General features: G+C 42.7%; 6 protein-coding genes across 6 annotated transcripts; 3 read left to right on the forward strand and 3 right to left on the reverse strand.

The window, feature by feature from the left end:
* Positions 1 to 111: 111 nt before the first annotated feature.
* LOC135349069 (calcineurin subunit B type 1-like) lies at positions 112 to 1,944 on the reverse strand. Its single transcript, XM_064547547.1, has 6 exons — positions 1,739 to 1,944; positions 1,638 to 1,677; positions 1,330 to 1,506; positions 924 to 983; positions 483 to 667; positions 112 to 265 (listed from the first exon to the last, which is right to left on the reverse strand). The coding sequence occupies exons 1-6, from the start codon at positions 1,739 to 1,741 to the stop codon at positions 203 to 205; spliced, it is 528 nt and encodes a 175-aa protein (XP_064403617.1). The 5' UTR covers positions 1,742 to 1,944; the 3' UTR covers positions 112 to 202.
* Positions 1,942 to 9,305, forward strand: LOC135349066 (neutral alpha-glucosidase AB-like). Its single transcript, XM_064547544.1, has 20 exons — positions 1,942 to 2,132; positions 2,245 to 2,481; positions 2,661 to 2,825; positions 3,114 to 3,292; positions 3,474 to 3,570; positions 3,761 to 3,862; positions 4,042 to 4,120; positions 4,314 to 4,487; positions 4,540 to 4,601; positions 4,824 to 4,901; positions 5,099 to 5,231; positions 5,769 to 5,921; positions 6,149 to 6,190; positions 6,309 to 6,504; positions 6,789 to 6,949; positions 7,291 to 7,617; positions 7,857 to 7,931; positions 7,986 to 8,099; positions 8,396 to 8,606; positions 9,045 to 9,305. The coding sequence occupies exons 1-20, from the start codon at positions 1,951 to 1,953 to the stop codon at positions 9,164 to 9,166; spliced, it is 2,889 nt and encodes a 962-aa protein (XP_064403614.1). The 5' UTR covers positions 1,942 to 1,950; the 3' UTR covers positions 9,167 to 9,305.
* Positions 9,246 to 10,521, reverse strand: LOC135349068 (uncharacterized). Its single transcript, XM_064547546.1, has 4 exons — positions 10,353 to 10,521; positions 10,239 to 10,297; positions 10,073 to 10,180; positions 9,246 to 9,820 (listed from the first exon to the last, which is right to left on the reverse strand). The coding sequence occupies exons 1-4, from the start codon at positions 10,456 to 10,458 to the stop codon at positions 9,338 to 9,340; spliced, it is 756 nt and encodes a 251-aa protein (XP_064403616.1). The 5' UTR covers positions 10,459 to 10,521; the 3' UTR covers positions 9,246 to 9,337.
* A 15-nt stretch (positions 10,522 to 10,536) lies between these two features.
* LOC135349067 (aarF domain-containing protein kinase 1-like) lies at positions 10,537 to 14,817 on the forward strand. The gene is made up of 9 exons (XM_064547545.1): positions 10,537 to 10,701; positions 10,758 to 10,841; positions 11,261 to 11,465; positions 11,716 to 11,876; positions 12,131 to 12,279; positions 12,727 to 12,853; positions 12,942 to 13,088; positions 13,295 to 13,492; positions 13,782 to 14,817. Exons 1-9 carry the CDS (start codon positions 10,555 to 10,557, stop codon positions 14,109 to 14,111), a joined length of 1,548 nt encoding a protein of 515 aa, XP_064403615.1. The 5' UTR covers positions 10,537 to 10,554; the 3' UTR covers positions 14,112 to 14,817.
* Positions 14,818 to 20,013: 5,196 nt separating this feature from the next.
* LOC135349272 (uncharacterized) lies at positions 20,014 to 21,537 on the reverse strand. Its single transcript, XM_064547780.1, has one exon. The coding sequence runs from the start codon at positions 21,535 to 21,537 to the stop codon at positions 20,014 to 20,016; it is 1,524 nt and encodes a 507-aa protein (XP_064403850.1).
* Positions 21,538 to 21,694: 157 nt separating this feature from the next.
* Positions 21,695 to 23,176, forward strand: LOC135349391 (uncharacterized). The gene has a single exon (XM_064547921.1). The coding sequence runs from the start codon at positions 21,720 to 21,722 to the stop codon at positions 23,118 to 23,120; it is 1,401 nt and encodes a 466-aa protein (XP_064403991.1). The 5' UTR covers positions 21,695 to 21,719; the 3' UTR covers positions 23,121 to 23,176.
* The last annotated feature ends 1,085 nt before the right edge of the window (positions 23,177 to 24,261 follow it).

Here is a 24,261-nt window from a genome sequence, read left to right on the forward strand (position 1 = left end):
TATATATTTAGACAGTAGGTTGTGTATAGGCCTACTGGTAGAAGAAAATTGCATGAAGTTGCATGAAGAAATACATACAAAATACATGTATGTTTCATTCTACACAAATTATTGATATATTTTATATGGTGAGAAATGCACATCATAAAAACTGTGACTATATCTAACAATCGAGGTGAACGTGAAATATAGTTTATGTTCGTCAGTCGCTGCCTTGCTTGAAATCCAGTACCATTTTAGACGGGACATCCATCGTGCCCACAACCTGCAGAGGACACAAAGGCAACAGTGAGCAATGCTAGAGTAATACACTAGGCACCAACCAAATATCTCTCCGCATATAAACGGCATCACAAAATAATAGTAAATGCACGAGAAACATTTCTATAAACCACATTTCCCCTTTGAATTTGATAAGGGAACCATACAAACATCTATATAGCGATACATTGATTGACAGGAAGACTCAAAGAGTAACTCACATCACAGAATTCCTCGTATGAGATTTTGCCATCGCCATCTTTGTCGGAGTAGAGGATGGTCTTATCGACTATTTCTTGGAGCTGCTTCTCTGTTAAGTTGTTTCCTACCATCGTCTTGAGCACTTGGAACAGTTCACCGTTACTGATGAACCCGTCCTGGTCAATGTCGTAGATACGGAAAGCAACTGTAAGAGAGAAGCAGAAACCACTGATACATTAAGTATCAAAAAGGAAGCTCAAAATACTAACACAATGTACAACTGAACCCTATAGCTGGTATAGGAGCCGAACATAACGTAGGTTTTCCACGAGGCCTAAAGTGTATGTATACGCTGGGTCCCCTTAACAATATTATTGTATGTGTGAATTGTCTTATAGCTAAGGTGCTCTATAACATGCGTGTTTACACCACCTAACACAGAGTAAGAGTGATGGACTTACACTTGAGCTTCTTGTCCCTGTCTCCCTCCACACTGAACTGTGAGACACCCTCTATGAACTCTGCACAAGGAGGGAAACAAACAAATACTGAAAACTACAATGTATCCTGTATACATGTCAGTGAATGTGTACATACACAGAGGAAAGGGTTTACCACAATACATATTCTCAAAGGTTTCACCAATCAGTGGGGTTGGTACTAACGACTTCTAGACAAAAATACCCAGCACCTATTTCCTATCTTCCTATAAGCAATTTGTGTGGTTCTGGATTGAAAATAACCGCAAGTCCTGCAATTACTTAACTCAAGGAAGTAAGCCTCTGTACTCTATTGTAAGTATTGTATGTGTATACACGTATGTATGTACCAGTACACAAGCCCTACTTTAACAATAGTTTCAGTCACCTTGGAAGTCTACCTCTCCGTTCCTGTCAGTGTCCAGAATGTCAATCACTCTTCGCACTAGAGGGTTCTGTTGCAGCTCAGGGATGCTCATGAACTCCTCCACCGACAGAGAGCCATTTTGATTCACGTCCAATTTCTTGAAGCTTCTGCTCAGCCTCTTGATCTCGTCGGGCTCAACTGTGTGTGTGGTGTGTGTATTGTGTGTGTGTGTGTGTGTGTGTGTATGGTGTATGACAAGTCAAGCAGATCAGTTTCAGTTTCGTGAACACAGTAACTCGTGCCAGGTGCCTAAAGCTATTAGAACTCACATTTGTGGACCAACTCCATTGGTAATGACTGATCCGCTCCCTGTATGTGATACACCATTGTAGTGACTACTGTGAACATACATCCTACCCATACTACATACCATGATTTCAAGTGAGCTTTAGAACCAGGATAAAAGCTTTGAAAGGGTAACTTTTGTGATATCCAACGATTCTGACTCAGTGGGTCCAGAACAGTGGTCCAATTCTACGGCTTTTTTGTCGATAACTGTGTGGCCCCAGTCGAGTCAAAGCAGAGGCTCGAGATGTCAAAGATTGTTGGAAGTTGGTAGAGGAAACAAGTCAGTCATGTGACATGGTTAGGCTTCACATGACCAAACCCACTCTCTGCAAAGCCAGCCAAGAAAAGTCCATTTCTGCGATGCAGTACTGGTGTAGATTAGTGTGTGTGAGTACAGCTGTATCTCTCCTGGCTCTGTGTGTGACTGCTGTGGATAAAGGCAACTTTAAGACATGTGATAAGAGCAGTTTCTGCAGGTGGGCATTATCAAGAAAAGTACAATCTCGTAAAAACTACATTCATAGAAATTGCACATAAGATCTTTTTATGCAATCTGTTATTCATTTTAAATGATTTTCTGCCTGGCAGGCGCAACCGTGCCCTCCCCAAAGGGGATTCCCCCTACAAGGTGGATCCGGACTCCATAGAGGTACAGAGTACAGGATGTGCCATGGATATAATCAACACTCGGAGCAACGTGGTGCTGCGTGGGGAGATCTCCACTCTCGAGGGTAACATGTTCCGACTCAAGATCGACGAGAAGGACGGACTACGACTTCGATATCAAGTGGAGGGTGCTCTGGTTGGGCGACCAAAGCTTGAGGGGTGAGTATGGTGCGTGCTATTGAGTGTGGTGCTCTAATCTCTTGTTTGGTGGTCTGTGTGAGTTGTCATAGAAATACATTCAGACACCATGTCTTCGATGCTTTCATACTTTACCATTGCACAGTAACTAGTGTATGGACTTTTACTGATACTTAGTGTATGCTGTTCATTCTCTGAAGGTGCAAAGTTCAACGGAGCAGTACTGGCCTTGAGGTAACGTCTGAGACGACCAAGGTGGCTGTGACCTTCGACCCTTTCCAAATGGATTTCTATGTCAACAACGAGATAGCAGTTGTGTTGAACTCGAGAGGACTGATGAACTTTGAGCACTACAGGAACAAAAAGTGAGCGCCCAATTAATGCTTTTGAAACTGGTGGGTGAGCTGTGGTTGCAAATCAGGCTAGCACTTGCCAAGTTGGTATAGCAACATTGTCTCAAATTGGGTCAGTACAGGAGCACTCCTGGTCAGTATTGTGTTTATGCCATTAGCGCTAGAACCTGACCATCTGTGTGAGCGCATTCCTCCGAGTTAAACAGACTCTAAATGATGTTGTATGAATAGAGCTACATTTACTGTAGAATGTATTCTTTATGTCTTCACTTGTTGTGATTGTCACTTCAATGTGCACAGGGAGCCCCCAGTGCAGGAGGAGGAAGTCCCTGAGGCTGAGGGGGATGCCCCTGGGGATGAGGAGGCTAACGAGGAAGTTGCAGAGGAGGAGCCAGAGGCAGAGGCAGTGAATGTTGAGGATGAAGAGCCTGAAATGTGGGAGGAGACTTTCAAGACATACCCTGACTCAAAACCTTATGGTGAGCAGTACCTAGTCCTTTGCATTATTGTCTATCCTCTTTACTGTTATGTCATGTCCTAAAAGTTGGTCTGAGGCAAGACACAGTTTAGAGTTTAATGCATGTAGATAAGCTGTACTGTACACCGTTTCCTGAGATTATATACACAGTGTGTGCTTGACCGTGACCCTCCTCCCCCCAGGTCCCAGCTCCGTGGGTCTAGACATCTCCTTCCCTGGGGTGGAGCATGTGTACGGATTACCAGAACATGCAGACTCACTAGCCCTCAAGACCACAAAGTAAGTCGATTGATACACTGGTACACATATAGTTTATACTAGCCAGGATTTAGCACTATTGAAGTTGCCAATTTGTGCCTTAGAAAAGTATCCCTTGAATGTGTTATACAATAATTATTGCCTTTGGTATAGAATGTATAGAATGTAGGAGACTTGTGTTGTTTCCGACAATGAACGTGATCATCTGTAGTGATGGTGATCCCTATCGTCTGTACAACCTGGACGTGTTTGAATACGAACTCAACAACAGAATGGCTCTGTACGGGTCCATCCCACTCATGCTGGCACACAAGTGAGTGCATGTGATGTGATGAATAATAATAACTCTATCAGTATGTGTTGCAGTAGTTATGTCATGTGATCTGCACACTGTACTTGTCTTGTTAGTCTTACAATTGTAGTACTGATTGAAATTTCTTAAAAGTGAATGTTCTGTATTCGTACCAAGTGTGAGAATGTTTGCTTCTCCAGCTGGAGCAAGACGGTGGGTGTGTTCTGGCACAACGCTGCAGAGACCTGGGTCGACATCACCAACTCTGCTGCCAACAAGGTAGACACTGTCACACTGAGGAAATCTCACATTTGCGTGCACTGGTTCTGTCCTGTCCCTAGGCTTTTCAAGCATTGCTTTGTAATTTTATCTAGGCTATCTTGTTTTCTCATTATACATAAATAACTAATGTTACATATATAACTGACCCTATGAGACCATTTGCAATACCCCATCCTCCCTACTCTCCCAGAACATCCTTGGCAAGCTGCTCTCCTATTTCCAGACCGAGGAGGAGATACCTCAGACTGACACTCACTGGATCTCTGAGAGTGGGATCATCGACCTCTTCATCATTTTGGGACCACGCCCACACGATGTCTTCCGACAGTACTCGTCTCTCACGGGCACCACAATGCTCCCACCTGTGAGTTGTTTGGTTGTCATGTGACTCTGTTATCATGTGATCACTTCTGCAGCTGTTCTCCATAGCGTACCACCAATCAAGATGGAACTACAACGATGAGAACGATGTTGCCAAGTGAGTTTGCTCGTGTTATGACCATTTTATTGAGTCAATTTGCCATGTGCTCTGACAAAATGGCCGGACAATATTTTAGTGCTAGCACTAGTTCACTGCCAGGGTGTCATACAGGAGGAGGGGAAAGGGGTATTCCCCCTCTGGCCCAATTTCCCCAGTGCTACAAATCCATTAATGCTCACTAGTGCAGACTATGTAACCACTAAACTCATTATTGTGCAGTGTGGACGAGGGATTTGACGCTCACGATATTCCCTATGACGTTCTCTGGCTGGACATTGAACACACCAACGGGAAGAGGTAGCGATTGTGTAATTATATACATGTAGACACATTGTATGCTGCGTGTGCGTACAACACAGTAACACATGTAACTGTGTTCAGCCTATAGATCTCGTGGGAAGCTTACGGACTGATGCATTCATACAGTGTTTTGCACACTTTATATACTAACTAAGTGTCAGACCTCGCTGACTGATGCTCCCCTCTCTCCACAGATACTTCACGTGGGACTCTGCCAAGTTCCCCACGCCTGAGGCTATGCAGGACAAGTTGGCTGCCAAGGGGAGGAAGATGGTCACCATTATCGACCCTCACATCAAGAGGGACAGCAATTACCACATTCACAAGGTACCGTATTAACTAGAATATTTTGCGGGAAAAAACCTTTGCGAATGAACCATATCAGCAGAAAAATTGACCCTTTGCTATCTAACTATTGCGTTCTGGCAAGGATGTGTGTATTTACCAAACTAATTTAGGTTTTGTGATTTATTGTTGCGAATTGATCAACCCTCGCAAAGTTCGCATATGTTTGATGCTCGCAAAACATTCTAGTACATGTAATACGGTACTCACAATACTTATACTGACATCTCCCCATTCCTACACTGTATGTAGTTCTCAAGGCTAGATGCCCTAATAATAGTGACTCTTTTAATTGCAAATGATAATTTTATTCAAGAATTGCCATTCGCTAAGTTTCAACTTCGAATGTAGAAAGATTTCTTTTTCCACGATGTACATAGTCTGTGGATAAATTTCCTAAACAAATCTGTCCCTTACATGCATGTCTCTAGACACCCTCCTTACACAGTACACAGACTAGTGTATGGTGAAGGGGCAAGCAGTGAATCATAACCACCCACACTCGTTTTCCCCGTGTAGGAGGCGGAGTCAAGTGATGTGTACGTGAAGAAGTCTGACGGGGGCTCATCGTATGAGGGGTGGTGTTGGCCAGGCTCCTCCTCCTGGATTGACTTCCTCAGTCCTCAGAACAGACGATGGTGGGCAGAACAGTTTAGCCCAGATAAGTATCAGGTCAGTCATTCGATACTGATAATGTAGGTGTCACACGTACTGTACACTGTTATCGTGTCGATCTGTAGCCTACATGCAGGTGTTCACTTAGTAATTGGTTTACTATGCAACTGTGTCAGTATTGATTTGAATAACAGTACTGTCTATTGCCCCTACTGTGCATTTGCTTTGTATTACACTGTAGCACCATTATGATCTGTACAGTATTGTTGTTGTTCCTTGCGCAGGGTTCTACACTGAATCTGTTCACTTGGAATGATATGAATGAGGTGAGTTACAAGTAGCCTAGCAGCAATCACATATTCTAGCGTAGCTATTAATGAGTCTATGTCTATGTCATACCAACCTTTACTCTGTACCCCCCTCCCCCTCCCCCTCCCCCTGTAGCCGAGCGTATTCAATGGACCAGAGGTTACAATGCATAAGGACTGTCGTCATGGTGACTGGGAGCACAGAGACGTGCACAACATATACGGCATGCTCCAACACCAAGCAACGGCCGAGGGTCAGATCCTGAGGTCAGGGGGTACAGAGCGACCATTCGTTCTCTCCAGAGCCTTCTTTGCAGGCACTCAGCGATTCGGTGAGTAAATCGAAGTATTGAGATTCGATCACTAGTACATGTACTTGTGTGTGCTTTACTGGCAATGTAGTTTCAATGTGCGTCAATGTACACGTACCTTCATAATTTATAGCCAGGGATATACATGTATGCCACACTAATCTGTGGTGGCGGTTGGTACTAACCACCTCTCCACGAGGCCTAGTTTACTATAAGCTATAAGAAAGGCAAATCTCTGTGTTGAATTGGAAATGCTAGCCACATCACTGTACAATTGTAGTGACCACACTATTGCCTCCCTCCAGGTGCTATTTGGACAGGTGACAATAAGGCTGACTGGGGCCACCTCAAGATGTCCCTGCCCATGCTCCTCTCAGTGAGTGTGGCAGGTCTCCCCTTTGTGGGCGCAGATGTAGGAGGATTCTTCATGAACCCTGACCCCGAGCTCCTTGTCAGGTGGTATCAGGTGAGCAGAAATAGTCTTCAGGTATACTTTATGTTACAGGTCTATACGTACAAAATGCACATCTTACACGTAGTTTGATTTTTAGTGAACTTCTGAAAGAAGCTAGCGTATTTGGTTGTTTATATCCCATGATCTTTTGTTGAAATTGGCAGTAGAGCTTCACCAAATGGTAGACCTTGTCTAGAGATACTGTACGTAGTACGATGAATTAATGTACCAACAGACATTTGACTTTTGGATTGTACAATGTAGCAACAATTTTTTTCTACCCACTTAACACAATGTAGATAAATTTGTGTGACCTCAGTATAAAGTATTGAAATATTTCCTGTCCCTTGTAGGCTGGAGCCTTCTACCCATTCTTCCGAGCTCACGCCCATCTAGACACTCGTCGTCGGGAACCATGGCTACTAGAGTCGGACAAAATGACCGTCATTCGAGATGCCATTCGAATTCGTTACGAGCTTCTCCCCCTCTGGTACACAGTGTTCTATGAGTCTACACAGACTGGGCTGCCGGTGATGAGACCTCTCTGGCTCGAGTATCCTAGGGATAAGAATACCTATGGGATAGAGGACCAGTTCTTGGTGGGGGATAGTCTAATGGTGAGGCCAGTGACTGAGCAGTACACCACGTCCGTGCACCTGTACCTGCCTGGAGCTACTGCTGTGAGTGTGTGTGTGTGTGTGTGTGTGAGGGGGTGGATGTGTGCTGTGTGGGGAGGGAGGTGGTGATTCGATAAAGATTGATATCATTGATAAGATAATTTGAGGCTAGTTTTGAGGTTTGTAAAATTGTAGTTGTGCTTGTGTTGGCTGTACTGTAACGTATAACATACATGCAGAAATAGTGTACATGTACTTACCTATCATCATCATCATGGGTCATCTAAACTGTCCCTCTCCAGGTCTGGTATGACTACAGTGACTACACTCCCTACAATGGAGCAACCAAATATTACATCAACACACCACTAGATAAGGTGAACATTCATTAGTGTTTGGATGAATGTGCATTCATTTCGTCTGCCCAACAGATTCCTGTGTTTGTGAAGGGTGGAGCTATAGTCCCCAAGAAGATGAGGGTTCGAAGGTCGTCCTCTCTCATGGCTGATGATCCATACACTCTTCTGGTAGCACTGAACACAGAGGTACACTGTGTGCAGTCAGCATGTGTGTGCATGCGTATAGATGTACTCTATTCAGCAGCATGTAGCAATTGATAGGCACAAAACAAATGAATTGTGTTAGTTGAATGGGTATATAGCTTGTTAAGTATTCAAGCTTCTCATGCCAGACTCCATCATTTAACTATGCTTGCATTGCAGTGTATTGTGTGTCTCTCACTCCAATTATCATTTCTGCTATCCTGTGACACTAACCCCTCCCCCTCACACACACACACACACACACACACACACACACACACACACACACATCACTCTAGGAGAAAGCCAAGGGCAAGTTGTACATTGATGACGGTCACTCGTACAACTACCAGAAAGGGGAGTATCTAGTCCGGCAGTTTGCCTTCTCCAATAATCAACTAACGAGCAGCTCAGGTGATCCAGCAGGATCTTACGTAACTAAGTCTTGGTTGGAGAGAGTACTGGTGGTGGGCGTGGCCAAAGCACCCTCCTCTGTTACCATTCAGACAGGTAAGAAAATGATCAATGATTAGGTGTAGCGTGTATGTGTACGTGTACATATACTGTACATTAGCATCATCATGTATGACCCAGGTTCCAGTTTATAGGTTTACCATTTCCATCGAGGTGTTAGCCACTTTATATCAAAATATTTTGTTCTCATGGCCTCAGGTATACCGTATAGCGGGTAATTTTTTAGGATCCAATTTTTCACAAATTCGCTTATTTTTGCGTAAAAATGCTCATCCTCAAAAATTACCTATATACGGTAGTACATGATACTTAGTACAGTGCATTAGTAGCCTTGAGACCTAGTCGTAGACTAAATATAGTTTTACTTTTGGACATGGTGGCTTATTGGTGTATGTACAGTCTAAAATTGTGCCGTTTTGTTGTATATGTACGTGCGTGTACATGTATTTTATTCCTGTTATTTCCTCCCTGTAGGTGGGACCACTAACAATCTACAGTTCAGCTATGATGATGTTAACAAGAACCACGTTCTGACCATCAAAAAGCCAGGACTGAACATTGCTACAGACTTCACAATCTCTCTCAACTACAGCTAACTAGCCAATCTCGATATCGGAACTAATTGACTTAAATTTTGTGAACTGGTATCCATTTTTTTCACTAGGGGAAATGTAATTTATACGTGAAATCACAATTATTCAACACTTGCATTGTACAAAATGTGAATTATAACCATTTACTATAAATTATAGCTCTTATAGTAGTTGTCAATTAGCCCTTGGTTCCTCCTTGGCGGAGATATCATCCTCAGAATCGGTAGCCACAGAGTCTTGTTGTAGGTCGGGCATAACATTTTCCGGAGGTGAATCAACTTCAGAATCAGTAGTACACGTATCTAAAGAGTCTTGTTGAACGTTGGGCATTACATTTTCCTCAGAATCGGTAGTACTAGCTACAGAGTCTTGTTGGAGAAGGTCGGACGTAACACTCTCTTGAGGTGGATCAACTTCAGAGTCTGGTTGATCGATGGAGAAGCTCTCTTCAGAATTGGTAGTAGCTACAGAGTCTTGTTGGAGAAGGTTGGGCGTAACATTTTCTTGAGGTGGATCCACAGATGATTCAATGCTATCCAGTGCTGTACTCGCAAAGTTTACTGTTGAAGTGTTTGTTACTTCAGATTCTGGGACACCCTCTTCTGGAGTTGCCACATTTCCTTTGACTGGCTTTTTTGTTCTTGGACCAACCAAGACCTGCAACGTGTGTGTTGTGTGTGTGTGTGTATGTGTGTGTGTGTGAGTGTGTGATGTGCGTGCGAGGGAACAGCAGTGAAACCAATTACATGTAGCCTTCTGATTAAGGGACGTTGTATCTACTAAGGACGTTAATTCCAATAGTTACGTTACTTCTTACAGTTATAAGGGACAACTTTTGACTTCAGTGTCCCTAACTGTATTATTTTATTCTTGTGTATGCATGGACGTGGGATCATGAGGTGGTCTTACATTGAACTGCCCAATGAACTGATTCCTGTTCTCCAAGGCAGCCATCACATTATCTTTGTCCTGCATGTACACAAATCCATACCCTCTCGACAGTCCAGTGCGAAGATCCTACACCGAAACACACGTGGCTAAATAACAACACATGACAACAGCTAGTCCAACTCACATAAGGGATGTACACTGACTCCACTCTCCCAAACCTCTCAAAGTACGAATACAGAACACCTGGTATGAAAATCAGGGAGTAATTAGTTTTGATACTAGAGCCTACATTTCTTACCTCTGGATATGGACCAGTGGAGCTTGCTGACATAGATCTGACCCATCCTGGCTGCTTTAATTGATCCATCAATGAGAGATGCTAAGGGCATATGCTTTCGAGACATGATTTTTACAACAGAACAGAGAGTGACCACGAGTGTTGTTATTTTTCTAATAGGAGCCCATTTAATTCTTTCGCGAACGACCATTACCTATTTACAATGGCTGTCAGACTTTTGCTCAAAAGTGGACTAGCAGTCACGGCCTTAACGGCAACGTCTGGGGCTATTTGCTATCACACAGATGTCCTCGACAATCCATGGTGCTCCACTTTCAGAATAGTTAGATTTGGCAGAGCTGCTTGTGCTGTAAGTTATCAGTCAAACTGACAAGTGTACTAAATTATTAATTCTCTCTTTAACAGTCGTTTATAGTGAGTCTGGACTATAAATGGAGTCTGAGAGACCTCGAATATGATACTGAGGAGTACAGAACCACAATAGGACAAGTAAGCCAAGAGACGGCGTTCATTTAATAGTAGTACCATACTTCTTCGAATTATAAGCCTCCCCCCGGCCCCCCCCCCCCCCAAATAATTATGTTTGCTGGTGCTACATGTATGGGTCAGTGGTGCATAAACAGAAGGGTGCTTTCCCATGAAAATAACGAATAGTTACCCCACTACAATCACCTGCTATACGGTACATGGGGGGGATATACTGTACATGCTACACCTTTTGAACAATGAAAGTATCAATAAATGAACCTAGAACTACACTCATGATGGATGTCTATATTCAACCAGAAGGGCTGATTTGCACTTAATAACTAGATTAAGTAACCACTTACCATCGCCTAAAGAAGTATGGTAGCTTAGAGCTGTGATGACAAGATTTGAACCATTAATTTTGTATACTTCGTATCCAGATACACACTCGGTCAGCGCTGAGGCTGCGAGAGATGTGCAGTAGGAATGGAGGGTTGTTCATCAAGGTGGGACAACACCTGGGCTCTCTCGATTACCTTCTACCAAAGTCCTACGTAAAGGTGTTCAAAGTGTTCCACAACGAGGCCCCAAAGACCTCCCTCAGTCGTCTGCAGGGGGTCGTAGAGGAGGAGTTTGGACAGCCATGTGGGTGTTTGTTCTCTCTAGCATGATGTAGTAGGCCTGATATAGTTAGTATCTGCATATGAATGTACAGTGTAAGATTTACGTTAGCCACACACAAAGGCTTGAAATTGATTTACTGTTAAGCTTTAAAAGAGTACCCCTCCCCCCCCCCCCCCTTCACAAGCTTATTTTCAAACTTGAATACCTTTTAGAGCAGCCTACATGCACCCATGTTAACTGACCCTCTCCCGTCCACGTATTCCACCTCTAGTTGATACCATATTCTCTGAGTTGGACGAGGAGCCCTTGGGAGCAGCCTCTCTGGCCCAGTGTCACAAGGGAGTGCTGAGGGGTACAGGGGAGACAGTCGCCGTCAAGATACAACACCCGGACGTCCGTAGGAATGGCTACACTGATATAGATACCATTGAGGTTTGCTAATTTATTAGCTTTATGCTTTCTACCATTTTTCAAGACATTGATACTCCAGAACAACCCAAAAATTCCACTATCCTCCTTTCTTCCCCATAAGTTGGAGCATTATAATTGGTGTTGCGTAATATGTACATATAATTATGTACATGTACATATACAAGTGTGCTATACATGTTCTAAATCCAACAGCTTGAATTTTGCTGTAATTATCAATTTTTCCCCCCACCCCCCTCCCCCCTCTCTCTCCACAGTTCTTGGTGAGCTGTGTCCACCTAGTGTTCCCAGACTTCACGTTCCAGTGGCTAGTGGAGGAGATACGCGCCAACCTGCCCATGGAGTTGGACTTCTGTCAGGAGGCTCACAACCAGGAGCGGTTCTCAGCCATGTTCACTCACCTCAAGTGAGAGAGTGCATGAGACAGAATATAGCAGTTCATTGATTGCAGGGATACGCCCACACTAGTCGGAGGTGGTTGTACTAACCATACACTTCTACAACCACCACCGGCAAAAATTACCACTAGGCAAAAAACCTACCTCCTAGGCATAGTACATAAAGAGCCAACTGTGTGTATCGAATTGAGATTGAAGATTGAATAGAGCCACTACTTCTGAAAATTCCAAGTACAACACTGTACTTGTGTGTAGATAAATCGTGATATAAAGCCTTTACCCATCTACCTCCAATCTATAGTACATCACTTGTGTGTACATGAATGTGAATGTTTGTATTTGTAGTGTACGTTGCATTGAATGGTCAATGCATTTTATTTCTTGTATAATGTACATAATTATAGTTACTGTGGCTTCATGCACCCCACCCCCTCCCCACACGCACATGCACACAGTTTTGTAAAAGCCCCTCGAGTGCATTGGGAGTTCACTACACCTAGAGTGCTGACCATGGAGTTTATTGATGGGGGGAAAGTCGATAATGTGGAATATTTGAAGAGGAATCGACTGAGAGGAGATGATGTGAGTGGGCAGGAAGATGGCATTGTGTACTGATGGTGACGGCCTATATGACATGTGTACCAACTTCATTATCATCCCACCCCCACAGATTTCCCTGAAGCTTGGTCGTATGTACAGTGAGATGATTTTCCTGCGAGGGTTCATCCACTGTGACCCACATTCTGGGAATGTGCTGGTTCGACCCGGGTCTGATGGACAGGCTCAGATAGTGCTCCTCGACCACGGCCTTTACAAAGTGAGAGTTGCTCCTAATTGACGTCTAAAGCATACTCACACTTGTATGTTCAGATATTTGACAGTGTTTTTGGCTTGACCTGTACAGTTTGTAAAAATAATGTTGCATGCATGTCTTTGTTTTATGGTTATTAGTACAGCATGTACATGCATGTATAGTACAAATTTGCAACTTTTAAAGCAAACTCAATTCCTCCCTCTTCTCAGGAGCTGACTGATGAATTCCGACTGACCTACTGTCGCCTATGGCAGGCCCTCATCAACAAAGACAGTCGTGCTGTGGAGAGGTACTGCCTGGAGCTCAATGCAGGGGAACTGTACCCCCTACTGGCTTGTATGATCACTGCCCGGACATGGGACAGTGTGCAGGGGGGCATCACACAGAAACAGAGGTCCAGAGAAGAGGTGGGTGAGGGGTTACAGTACATTGCTTATAATGTAAATTAAAGATCTTTCCTCCGTATCCACAGACGCCATTTACATAATTACATTTCCTAAGCAGGCTTTTATTATTTAGTGTCTTTAAGTATACTATTACAACTATTAGTAATCGACTAGCTAATTGTGACACATCCTTACACTGTGCATTATGTATATACATCCCTCACACATACACACACACACACACACACACACACACACACACACACACACACACACACACACACACACACACACACACACACACACACAGATGCGAGCCATTCAACAGCACATCCCCCTCTACCTCTCACACATCACACAACTCCTCAACAATATCCCACGACAACTGGTCCTCATCCTCAAAACCAACGACCTTTTACGCGGCCTCGAGTATTCCCTCGGGTCTCCCCTCTATAGGCAATCCTACATCATCATGTCCAAGTACTGCCTGAGGGCAATAGGGGAACACGAGGCCGGGAGGGCAGAGTCATCGTGGATTCAAAGAGTACAGTGGCGAGCTAAAACTAAGTTGTCCCTGTTGATGGTGACACTGTACGAGAATTGGCTTTGGATTAGAGCAGTATTTGTGAACTATACCTAATTAATAATTATACCTATCATTCTTATATCATGTGTTTATTTATTCTATTTTATTTTATTTGTACGTGTGGCCTCAATTTGTGACAAATTCATGTCAAGTACTCTATATAACTAGTGTTCAAGCTGGCGCTGTGCTAATGCCTCTCGCCATGTTTTTGCTTTCGCTCAAAAGTATTAGAGTGTTATCTATAATGAATTTTATATTAAAGTTAGCTTATCTATATAAAGTCACTGAGAAGAAAAGACTTATTTACATGCATCTATTGTAAGTTATTATTTTTTGTATTATGTGGCTTACCAGGACATCAAGAAAGAAGAAAATTGATTCTTCCAGGATCTGTAGTTCAGTGTATATAATATCTAAGAAGAAAAGACCTGTGTACATGCATATTGTTATCTATATTGTTATATGGTAGTGTTTTGTGGCTTACCAGGCCCTCAAGACAAAGATGATTCTGCCAGGAGGATCTGGATCTGGATCTTGGATATTATTTTCTCACACATGGGGAATGAGCGCGCATGCGCATTACATCCACAGGAATAATTAAAGGGTGTGTCCAAAGAGATCAATTTTACAAATGGCTACTGTACTGCTAGCTAGCTGTTTTAACAGATATTTTCTGAGTATTGTAGCTAACAAAAAGCTAGCGCTTTAGTGCAAGGCTAACTCATATGTTGAATAGAAAGTTTGTGCGGACAGATGATGCTATGAAAGATTCTGAAGAGACTGCAACAGCCTTCAATGTGAGTCAAACTAGCCATAACTCGAGAAAGAAGCTTTAGTTTGCTAATCCACGAATCAAAATCCAAGAGAACGTGGCTAGAAGCCTATAGAAGCTGTTAGTTTTCGTCGCATTGTAACCGTTGAGCAGTTATAGCTGGAATACACACACACACACACAGACAGACACACACACAGTCAGCTTTACCGTATCCCTCGTGCGGCTACGCCTCGAGGCATAATAAGTAACGACTATATATAATATATACCGGCCCCCATATACAGTTATCACCCTACATGATTCTATAATCCCCATAAATTTCATTGGAATGTTAACGATTTCACAATTATTTTGTATCCTTGTGGGAGTGAGCGGTGTAAATAAAATAATTATTCTGCAAGTTAATGTTATACCAGGTAATTTTCGAGGGGACAAAATATTCGTGAATTATAATTATTGAGACACTTTGTGGGTAATATTTCGTGGTTGGAGCTTGCACTGCAGGTAAATTAGGCAAGGTTGCTTCATTCTGGGTAAAATATTCGTGGTCAGACGTACCTTCAATCCAGAAGGAAGGTGGTGCATGATAATCGGAACCAAGGAAAAACTGTGATCACACACAACAATCATAAATGTGGTATAACCTATAGTGTGATAAATACATAACAAAACACATCAGAATAGAACAGGATGGATCAAGATAGATCACAACACATCCTGAACAATCACGCCAGTATACACACACCAGCATAGTCAGTGCATGGCTTACAAATATCATGTTTTTGGCAATCCTATAATATTATATGACTTTGTGTCTTTGTGTTATTCTTTGTGTGTTCAGCCTTTCTCGAAGTGGCCCTCTCCAGTCCCTTGGGAAGAACACCAGCTAGTACATGGCTGCGCATGTAAATTTAACACAGATTGAAACACAAACTAAATGGTGATTCTTGTGGCTGGCTGTATTGCATGCATGTGTTTATATAACGGCAACCCCAATAGACAGTGAAGTGTGTACAAGTACGAACCACTTCCATTCTAGTGTTCCATTATAGCATAATTATATAGTTAAGGTGAAAAAACAATAGTAGCTTTAATATATCACGCCTCAAAATAACTATAACATGCATGCACCAATCCATGCAACAAAGTGGAGCATAAAATAGTCACTTTGAGGGTAAATAAATTGGGACCATGAATTAGCATTGTCCTAGAGAGCTACCCACAACTAATATTTGCACGTGTATATAAGAGGGGGTTGAACACTGAAGATACACGTTGCTACACTCACATTTGAGTAGCTCTTTGCGCTGACCAGATGAATAGTTGCCTTGACAACATGTTGTGGGTAACAACCAGCGGCTCCCCCTCTCCATCAGTACAAACACAGAGCACTCGTTGATGATGGTCGCTGAAGAAACCAAGCACTGAGGCTGTGGAATGAGACACAATAATTATGTCATGCAGTGATTATGCATGTATCCATAATTATATTTAAGGTCAAGGAATCTCACAATTGCATACTCTTTCCATCAGCTCTTATACTTCATATATGCCACTGCATGGCACACATTTCCTTTACCTCCTACTGTAAGTTGAACCATGATAGTATGCATATTTTTTTTATTCACTAGTGCAGACTGGTTGAACACATCTGCGTAAATAAAAGCCGAAAACTGTTCATGCACATCATCTCATTTCTCTCTGTCACAAGCTCAGTGCCGTAGTTTTACATAAGTATACATGCATGCAGCATTCTCTTATCTGGTGACACCCCTAGCCCACTTCCTCTCCTTTGCATGGAGGAAGCTAATGACTGTGTTAACAATTTTGACAGAAAAACAATACAACAGAATAAATGCCAAACACGGGAGATACAATGTACAAACAATAGATGGTTGAAACAATTGTTCAATTCTCTGCCATTTTGCTTGGTGGGGACGTCATTGTAACACACTCTACTATAATACATAGAAACTTGCCTGAGGCCGCTGGGCTGCATGGGCTGTGGTAACTATCAAACACACTGCAAGCAATAAACTGCACACATGCATGTACACTTATTGTTTATTTCACTTGATATGCAAGATAGGAGTATACTCATAATTGACCCAAAGACGATAGGTATACACATGCAGAAGGTGCAAAAATTTAATTACGAGTTAACTTTGAATATGCTAACTAAAATAATGTTCAATTAGTGTATACCTGTACATGTTGTATATACCTGTATATGTGAATGAGCACTCGATCATCAGGACATTTAATTGTGGGCAATTAACAGTACAAGTACTATGTGCATGGAAGCTGGCTAAGCAGCAAGTAATGGTAGACTAGAGGCGTACTGAGATGCACTGTAGACTAGGACCACAGCAAAGTCAGCAAAGAAGCCTGGAAAGAAGCAACAACTCCACAATCATAATTCTAGCTTTAATTTCTACTCTTTTCCCATGGTTCCTGGTATATGGAATCACTTCAGCTGTAAATCTGTAGGCCTACTTCTTCTAAATACTTGTCAAAATACTTTCTGTTGTGTGAGTAGAATTAAAAATAAAGTTGTGCTAACACCATCTAGAACAAGGTGGTCATTCTAACAGACAGGCATGCTCTTACTTGCCCTCATTCTCAATTAATGCAGATCAATGCATACACACATTACCACCTAATGGAGTGAGATGTTTGAAGACACTATCTACTGGTATACACAGAGACTGACGGGATGGTGGGCAGTTACACTCAGGGAAGTGCACACTGGTTGATGGTGGTTGGTATACGGCGACCTGCTCTTTAGGAATTAACCTAAACTAGACAAGCTAGAGCACTAAAACTAAGCAAACCCTCAGCTGGTGACATGATTATAAAGAACCAGTGCATGTAGTATGAACATATAGCATGACATGTCTCCAGAGAAAATGGCAGTCAAACCAGTTTGCAAACAACTTACTAGAACAAGAGGGAGAAGATTCCCCCTGCCCCACTATAGCCTTGAATATACACATGCTAGAAAAGTCAAAGTAGTTTCTGTTGTGTGAGTATGCTAACACCAAACATGGTGGTCACTCTAACAGACAGGCATGCTCCTGCTTGCCCTATCAACACTTCATACATCATCACCTGAGATCTAGTCATGTTTGAAGACACTTTACATCTCGATTCCAGGCAGCATTAAAACACGGCCTGGTACCTATTGCATGGATGATAGTGCACATGCGCTCCAGAATATGGGTAATCGTACTACGAACGTAAAACCTTAGTAAATTATATACCGTCTGTTTACTAAGAATATGTTCCTTTATCTCCATGACTGAGTTTCGTGAAGCTGTGGGTTATGCCATCTATTGCGTTGGTCTAGTAGCTTGCTTGAACACTAGTCTGAAGACAGAAGAGGCTCTCATATACGTCTAGGATGGTCCTATAGCCGGGTTATCTTTGCAAGTAGCAGTTATAGGCACCATACACTTATATATATAGCCTGTACAGATCCAAGCTAAGACATCCTGACGTAGCTTTAGACTAGTGTGAAAGCCTTCTGGAAGGATGAAATAGAGAGCTAAGCTGATGTATATATCGTACTATACACACATAACTAGCAAGCGTTTCTTCAGAAGCGAATGCTATGATAACCGCGTTTGTATATTTGCCCTTATGGTAATTTCTTGATCTTTTCCAAGCTGGAAGTCCAGCTAAAACGCAGTAGTAATTTCATGGCTCGAATAGACACTTTTAATAGATAGCTTAGGTGCAGTCTACTGTATCTGAAGTATATGCAGGGCCACACGAAGAAAAAAGGCTACTGAGAGCTCACAATAGAGGCTGTTTTCCTTGGCTCTGTTAGCCATTTTAAGTACATATTTTTGTTTTGTGAGAGTTTCCTGGCCTGGAGCGAAAAAACGCTTCGTGTAGCCCTCCAGTATGGTAAAAAGTATCCTATAAGAGCAAGAACATGGAGCTTAGAAGTATTTTTGGAAGCATAAAATGACTACTAGTTTGTGTTGTTTCTAGTAACTTGAGAGCTTCCACTGAAAGATGTTTTGAAGATTGATACTTGTCAAACAGATTGATACACCGATATATTATATTCAACTTCTCATGGCATTTATAGTTTCACTATAAAAAATCATGAATCTGTTTACCGTAACCTTAACCAAATTGAACCAAAAGTCAAGTTGAAAGATGATCTCAGAAACTGTTTGCTCACCTATAGCTACTGAAATGGCAGGGTGACACAGTGTACTGCTCCAGTGAGTAGGTGGAGAGTGAGGCACTCCTGCTCTCTTATACACACTCCTCTCAGCTTTTGACAGTCACCATCTGTTGTGTCTGCAGTGCATACGTGTGTGGATCAACCGCCACTGCCACTGGACCTGCAGGTATATAAAATATATTTCACGAGTGAGCAGCTTATATATATATACAAGCTAATGCAGATTAGCTACCAATTGAAGCGTTCCGCTTATTATATAGCTGATTCAATGTCTGAACTATGATATGCATTGCTGCACTCAGTCACACTCTGAGTACAAGTAGATAATCACACTGACCAGATAGAGTGTTGCCTTGATAACAGTGACAACCAGTGTCTTCTCTCCACCAGCACAAACACAAGGCACTCGTCGCTGAAGAAACTGCATCCACTGAGCTGTGGAATAAGAGAGGCTGTGAGTGTGTTTGCAATCATACATGTCAAAGGGCCATGCACTATATACGGCCTAAACCACTATAGGCTCATAATTAAGCATTACATTCAAGGAATTTCAAACCATAATAAGATGCCTCAAGGCGTAGCCAGACGAGTAAAGCTGTGTACGTCTAAAACTAAAGCTTCTTTCTTGAGTATGGCTAATTTTACTGTAAAAGTTGTTCCAGTCTCTTTAGAACCTTTAGTAGCACAAAGTTTCCCCCTCTTGTGAATTAGCCTTCCAATAAAGCGCAATCTTTTTTTAGAGCTGCAGCAGCCAGGAGGCATTTTTTTGGAACATCTTCACAACACTCTAATACCGGGCCACCCAACATGCATTAGAACAGCGCAGCTTGCAACATTGATTCCCATACATTTCTCATTATCTGATCACACCCAGTATTGACGAACATTGATATAGAGAATAGTAACAGAAACACAATTATTATCAAATCAAATTAATGCCGAGCACAGGAGACTAACAAAAGTGGTTGAATAGCAATTGTTTATTTCTTAATCTTTGCTCTTTTACTGGGTGGGACCATACACATCATCTCGTTTCTTTCTGTTATTAACTCAGTGTGCCTATTCTGTACAATCTTCCGTCTGGATTTCAGCTTCATCTTCTCCTTCAACAAATATTTTTGCATGCTAACATCATCGACAAAATGTTTTGCTGATTCTTCTAAACGTTCCATTCTACGTGTTTTACCATTTAAATCAGCTTCAACTCTTTCAACTTCCTCATTAACTTGTTCAATACAACTGAGCACAGCTTGTACTGAAGCAACAGAAACTCCACGACCACTGGTGAAATTGGGCACTTCTATTAACAGAGCAGCAGATTGGTAATATGCAGCGGCAGTTGGTTCATTGCCAAAGCAAAGAAATGACAACAATGGCACCTTCCTTTCCTCCTTCCACACACACCAACAAACATTCTCAGCAGTCTCGACATAGCTGCCAAAAGCATCATTCAACCTAGCTCCAACTGCAATATCAGACTCTTTATTCGGATAATCTTTCACTCTGTGTTGAAACCATGATACAATGAAATCTGGCCTCTTGCCGTTATGAAATTTATTATCTCCTCCACATATTGCCTTCAACTGCACAGAGAGACCAAGTGATTTGGCGACACGGTAAATGATCATGTCTTCTCCTTTAAGGAAAGAGGTATCTCCAATGAAATGGTTATAATATTCGTTACTCTCACAGTCCACGTATCGATAGCGACAGAAGAATCCGAGAGTTCCACCTTCCCTCATGAAGTGAGGGGTCTTCAAAGCAGCCTGCAGCTCCTTGTGGAGAGGGCTGGTAGTAATGTCCAGTGATACTGGATGGCAGGCAGACAGAGTGTGGTAGAGGTTGTAGGTGAGAGTAAAGCGATGGCCGCTGGTCACAGGGAGAACTTCGTGCTCCACATCGCTATAAAACGCAGCCCATTGAGTGGTTGTCGGGGAAGAGCTCCAATCAAACGTCATCGTGTGTCCCTGGTGCCTGGTCACAAGAGCACCTCCTGTGAACTGAGACGGGAGACTCACTACCAGGCTGCCAAACATCTTCGCAGATCGAGGTGTGTCCAAGTGAGCCTTAAAGTGACCACCATTTGAGTAGACGTTCAGTTTGTACAGCTTTGCTCGGATGGAAGACCCACAAGCCATGATGCTAGCAATGGAGCGAAGAATTGTTGTGTTGGCTAGCTCGAAATTGGTGGTAAAACAATCAGGATCTAGTTTGAGAGCATCCCTATAAGTTGGGTCGGTGAAAGTTTGGCTGCTAGTGCCAAAACTAGCCGCAGTAGAGCAGGCCTCGAGAAACATAGGAAGATTCTTATCCTCTATCACTGTGAGATCCGTTGGCAAAGTTAGAGCATTGTAGTTACCTGGTTTTTTTTTGTAGTGTATGGTCACATTGTCCACTTGGGGAAGGGAGCCTCCACAAGAAAATCGACACTGGCTTGTCTTTGCAACTTCACCGAGGTTTAAGATAACAGAATTTTCAGCTGCTTCTTGGAGACCACTTGCCATCTTACTAAAGCAACAAGACAGTATAGGAGAGAACCACAATGTACAACTAGAATGTCACACATGCTGCATGGTCAGGTGTTAGTGGGGCAAGCAAGATCATGCCTGTAATGAAACTGGTTTGACTGGTTTTGTCAGTATTGCAAAGATAGCTTTTTTACTACTGTCCTGTTTAATAGTTGAAGATGGCTAGCTCTAGTGGTCTCCAAGATGCAGCTGAAAAGTCTGTCATCTCAAACCTCGGTGAAATTGCGAAGACAATCCAGTGTCGATTTTGTTGTGGAGGCTCCCTTCCCCAAGTGGATAACGTGACCATACACTACTGTAACACAAAGAAATCAAGAGTCTACAATGCACTAACCTTGCCAGCAGATGTGTTGGAGGACAAAAATCTTCCTGAGTTCCTCGAGGCCTGCTCTACTGCTAGTTTTGGCATGGGCAGCCAAACTGTCACTGACCCAACTTATAGGGATGCTCTCAAATTAGATCCTGATTGTTTTACTGCCAATTTCGAGTTAGCCAACACAACAATTCTTGGCTCCATTGCTAGCATCATGGCTGATGGGGCATCCATCCGAGCAGAGCTATACAAACTGAATGTCTACTCGACTGGCGGTCACTTTAAGGCTCACGTGGACACACCTCGATCTTCGGAGATGTTCGGCAGCCTGGTAGTGAGTCTCCCCTCTCAGTTCACAGGAGGTGCTCTAGTGACCAGGCACCAGGGACACACAGTGATGTTTGATTGGAGTTCTTCCCCAACAACCACTCAGTGGGCTGCGTTCTATAGTGATGTGGAGCACGAAGTTCTCCCTGTGACCAGTGGCTATCGCTTCACCCTCACCTACAACCTTTACTACACTCTGTCTGCCTGCCATCCAGTATCACTGGACATTACTACCAGCCCTCTCTACAAAGAGCTGCAGGCTGCTTTGAAGACCCCTCACTTCATGAGGGAGGGTGGAAGTCTCGGGTTTTTCTGTCGCTACCGATATGTGGAGTGTGAGAGTGACGAATTCCACAAGTTTAGAGATGCTCCTTTCCTTAAAGGAGAAGACATGATCATTTACCGTGTTGCCAAATCACTTGGTCTTTCTGTGCAGTTGAAGGCAATATGTGGAGGAGATGATTACGGTTATGGGAGGCGTAATTTCATTGTACCATCATTTCAACATAAAGTAAATGATCAACCTGTAATCAATGGGACTGAGGATGAAGATGAACTGAAGAAAGCTTTTGGCTATGTCGAGAATGCTGAGAATGTTCGTTGGTGTGTGTGGACGGAGGAAAGGAAGGTGCCATTGCTGTCATGTCTTTTCTTTGGCAACGAAGAAGCTGCCGATGCGTATTACCAGTCCGCTGCTCTGCTAATAGAAGTACCCAAATTCACCAGTGGTCGTGGAGCTTCTGTTGACTCTGTACAAAGTGTGGTCAGTTGTCTAGAACAAGTCAATGAGAAAATCCGAGAAGTTGAAGCTGATCTAACAAGGAATGATACTGAAGTGGATGATGGTTTGCATAAAATGCTACAAAATAAGCGTACTAAACTTGTGACAGAAAGAAATGAGATGATGTGCATATTATAGTTCCACCTAGCAAAAAAGGACAATAATTATTATTATGCTATTCAACCATCTTTTGTTTTGATTTGATTTACGTATCTCTCGTGTTTGGCATTTAATACATTTTTTGTATACAATTATAACCCAAATGATACTACAGCATGGAGGGAGAGGGAGGTGGCATCACATAAAGTGGCGGCACTTTTCACGTATTATATATACAGTGGAACCTCCATAAAACGGACACCATTGGGGACCAGCCTTTTGGCCGTTATAGAGAGGTGGTCTTTCTTGGGAGGTTTCAATTGCCAGCTTTCTACGAGTCATTTCTTGCTGCAAATGAATCTTAGGGCTTTGCTAACTGCTTCTTTAGCTTATATAAGCTTTGAAAAGGCTGTAGAGACAAGCCATAGATAGTAGAGCCTAACCTCTACTATCCTCTACTATCTATGGACAAGCTACAGCCAGGTTTTCACGATTGTGCAAAATAATGCTATCTCAGCAATAATTTTCTGTTATTTCTGGGTGTGGCTGTCCGTTCCTGGGAGGTTATTTTCCATTGCTAAAGCTAGTTGGGGACTAGAAAGCTGCTCGTTATACGGAGTAGAGAGGTGGTCGCTCCTGAGAGGTTGCTTTACATTGAAGTCATTGTAGTTTCAATCCGGACCTGAGCTCTTGGCCGTTATATAGCGTGTGGTTACTCTTTGGAGGTGGTCGTTAATGGAGGTTCCACTGTACATGTATATCCTGTGTTTAAACTGTTATATCTCTGCCGAGAAGAAAAATTACTGCCACATGAGCTATTTTTGGTATGGTATGATTTTGGGTTATCAATGCAATGCTAGACATTAGAAAAGTACTATTATCGAACTTGTAATTCACCGTAAATCCTCAGTGTACAAGAATCATCATGAGATTCTGCAACTATAGTTTAACACAACCTGGACCATGGGCATTTTCTCTGATATGTGATATCGCTTCACGAGGCCTTGAATCATTACTGCTCAAAGAGAGCAGTGAGAAACACATCGTGCAAACAAAACCAAGGGGCTGGCAACAGGTGTTTTTGGTGTATGAGATTTCGAAATCACGAGATTTCAAAATAACCATGCAGCTGAACATTCCAGATTTCATTGTTTCAACAAACCGCTGGCCAAATTATGTG

Source organism: Halichondria panicea, chromosome 15, assembly GCF_963675165.1.
Source record: "Halichondria panicea chromosome 15, odHalPani1.1, whole genome shotgun sequence".
Classification (NCBI taxonomy): domain Eukaryota; kingdom Metazoa; phylum Porifera; class Demospongiae; order Suberitida; family Halichondriidae; genus Halichondria; species Halichondria panicea.

Coding starts and splice junctions, on each gene's coding strand:
- LOC135349391 (XM_064547921.1), top strand. CDS start 21,720: ATGGCTAGCTCTAGTGGTCTCCAAGATGCAGCTGAAAAGTCTGTCATC.
- LOC135349272 (XM_064547780.1), bottom strand. CDS start 21,537: ATGGCAAGTGGTCTCCAAGAAGCAGCTGAAAATTCTGTTATCTTAAAC.
- LOC135349069 (XM_064547547.1), bottom strand. Junction 1,507..1,637: donor AATGGAGTTGGTCCACAAAT/GTGAGTTCTAAT, acceptor CCACACACACAG/TTGAGCCCGACGAGATCAAG. Junction 266..482: donor CATACGAGGAATTCTGTGAT/GTGAGTTACTCT, acceptor TGTCCTCTGCAG/GTTGTGGGCACGATGGATGT.
- LOC135349067 (XM_064547545.1), top strand. CDS start 10,555: ATGGCTGTCAGACTTTTGCTCAAAAGTGGACTAGCAGTCACGGCCTTA. Junction 11,877..12,130: donor CTGATATAGATACCATTGAG/GTTTGCTAATTT, acceptor CTCTCTCCACAG/TTCTTGGTGAGCTGTGTCCA. Junction 12,280..12,726: donor GCCATGTTCACTCACCTCAA/GTGAGAGAGTGC, acceptor ACATGCACACAG/TTTTGTAAAAGCCCCTCGAG.
- LOC135349068 (XM_064547546.1), bottom strand. CDS start 10,458: ATGTCTCGAAAGCATATGCCCTTAGCATCTCTCATTGATGGATCAATT. Junction 10,298..10,352: donor CCACTGGTCCATATCCAGAG/GTAAGAAATGTA, acceptor TTTTCATACCAG/GTGTTCTGTATTCGTACTTT. Junction 9,821..10,072: donor AGTTCATTGGGCAGTTCAAT/GTAAGACCACCT, acceptor CACACGTTGCAG/GTCTTGGTTGGTCCAAGAAC.
- LOC135349066 (XM_064547544.1), top strand. CDS start 1,951: ATGGTTAGGCTTCACATGACCAAACCCACTCTCTGCAAAGCCAGCCAA. Junction 6,950..7,290: donor TCCTTGTCAGGTGGTATCAG/GTGAGCAGAAAT, acceptor TGTCCCTTGTAG/GCTGGAGCCTTCTACCCATT. Junction 7,932..7,985: donor TCAACACACCACTAGATAAG/GTGAACATTCAT, acceptor TCTGCCCAACAG/ATTCCTGTGTTTGTGAAGGG.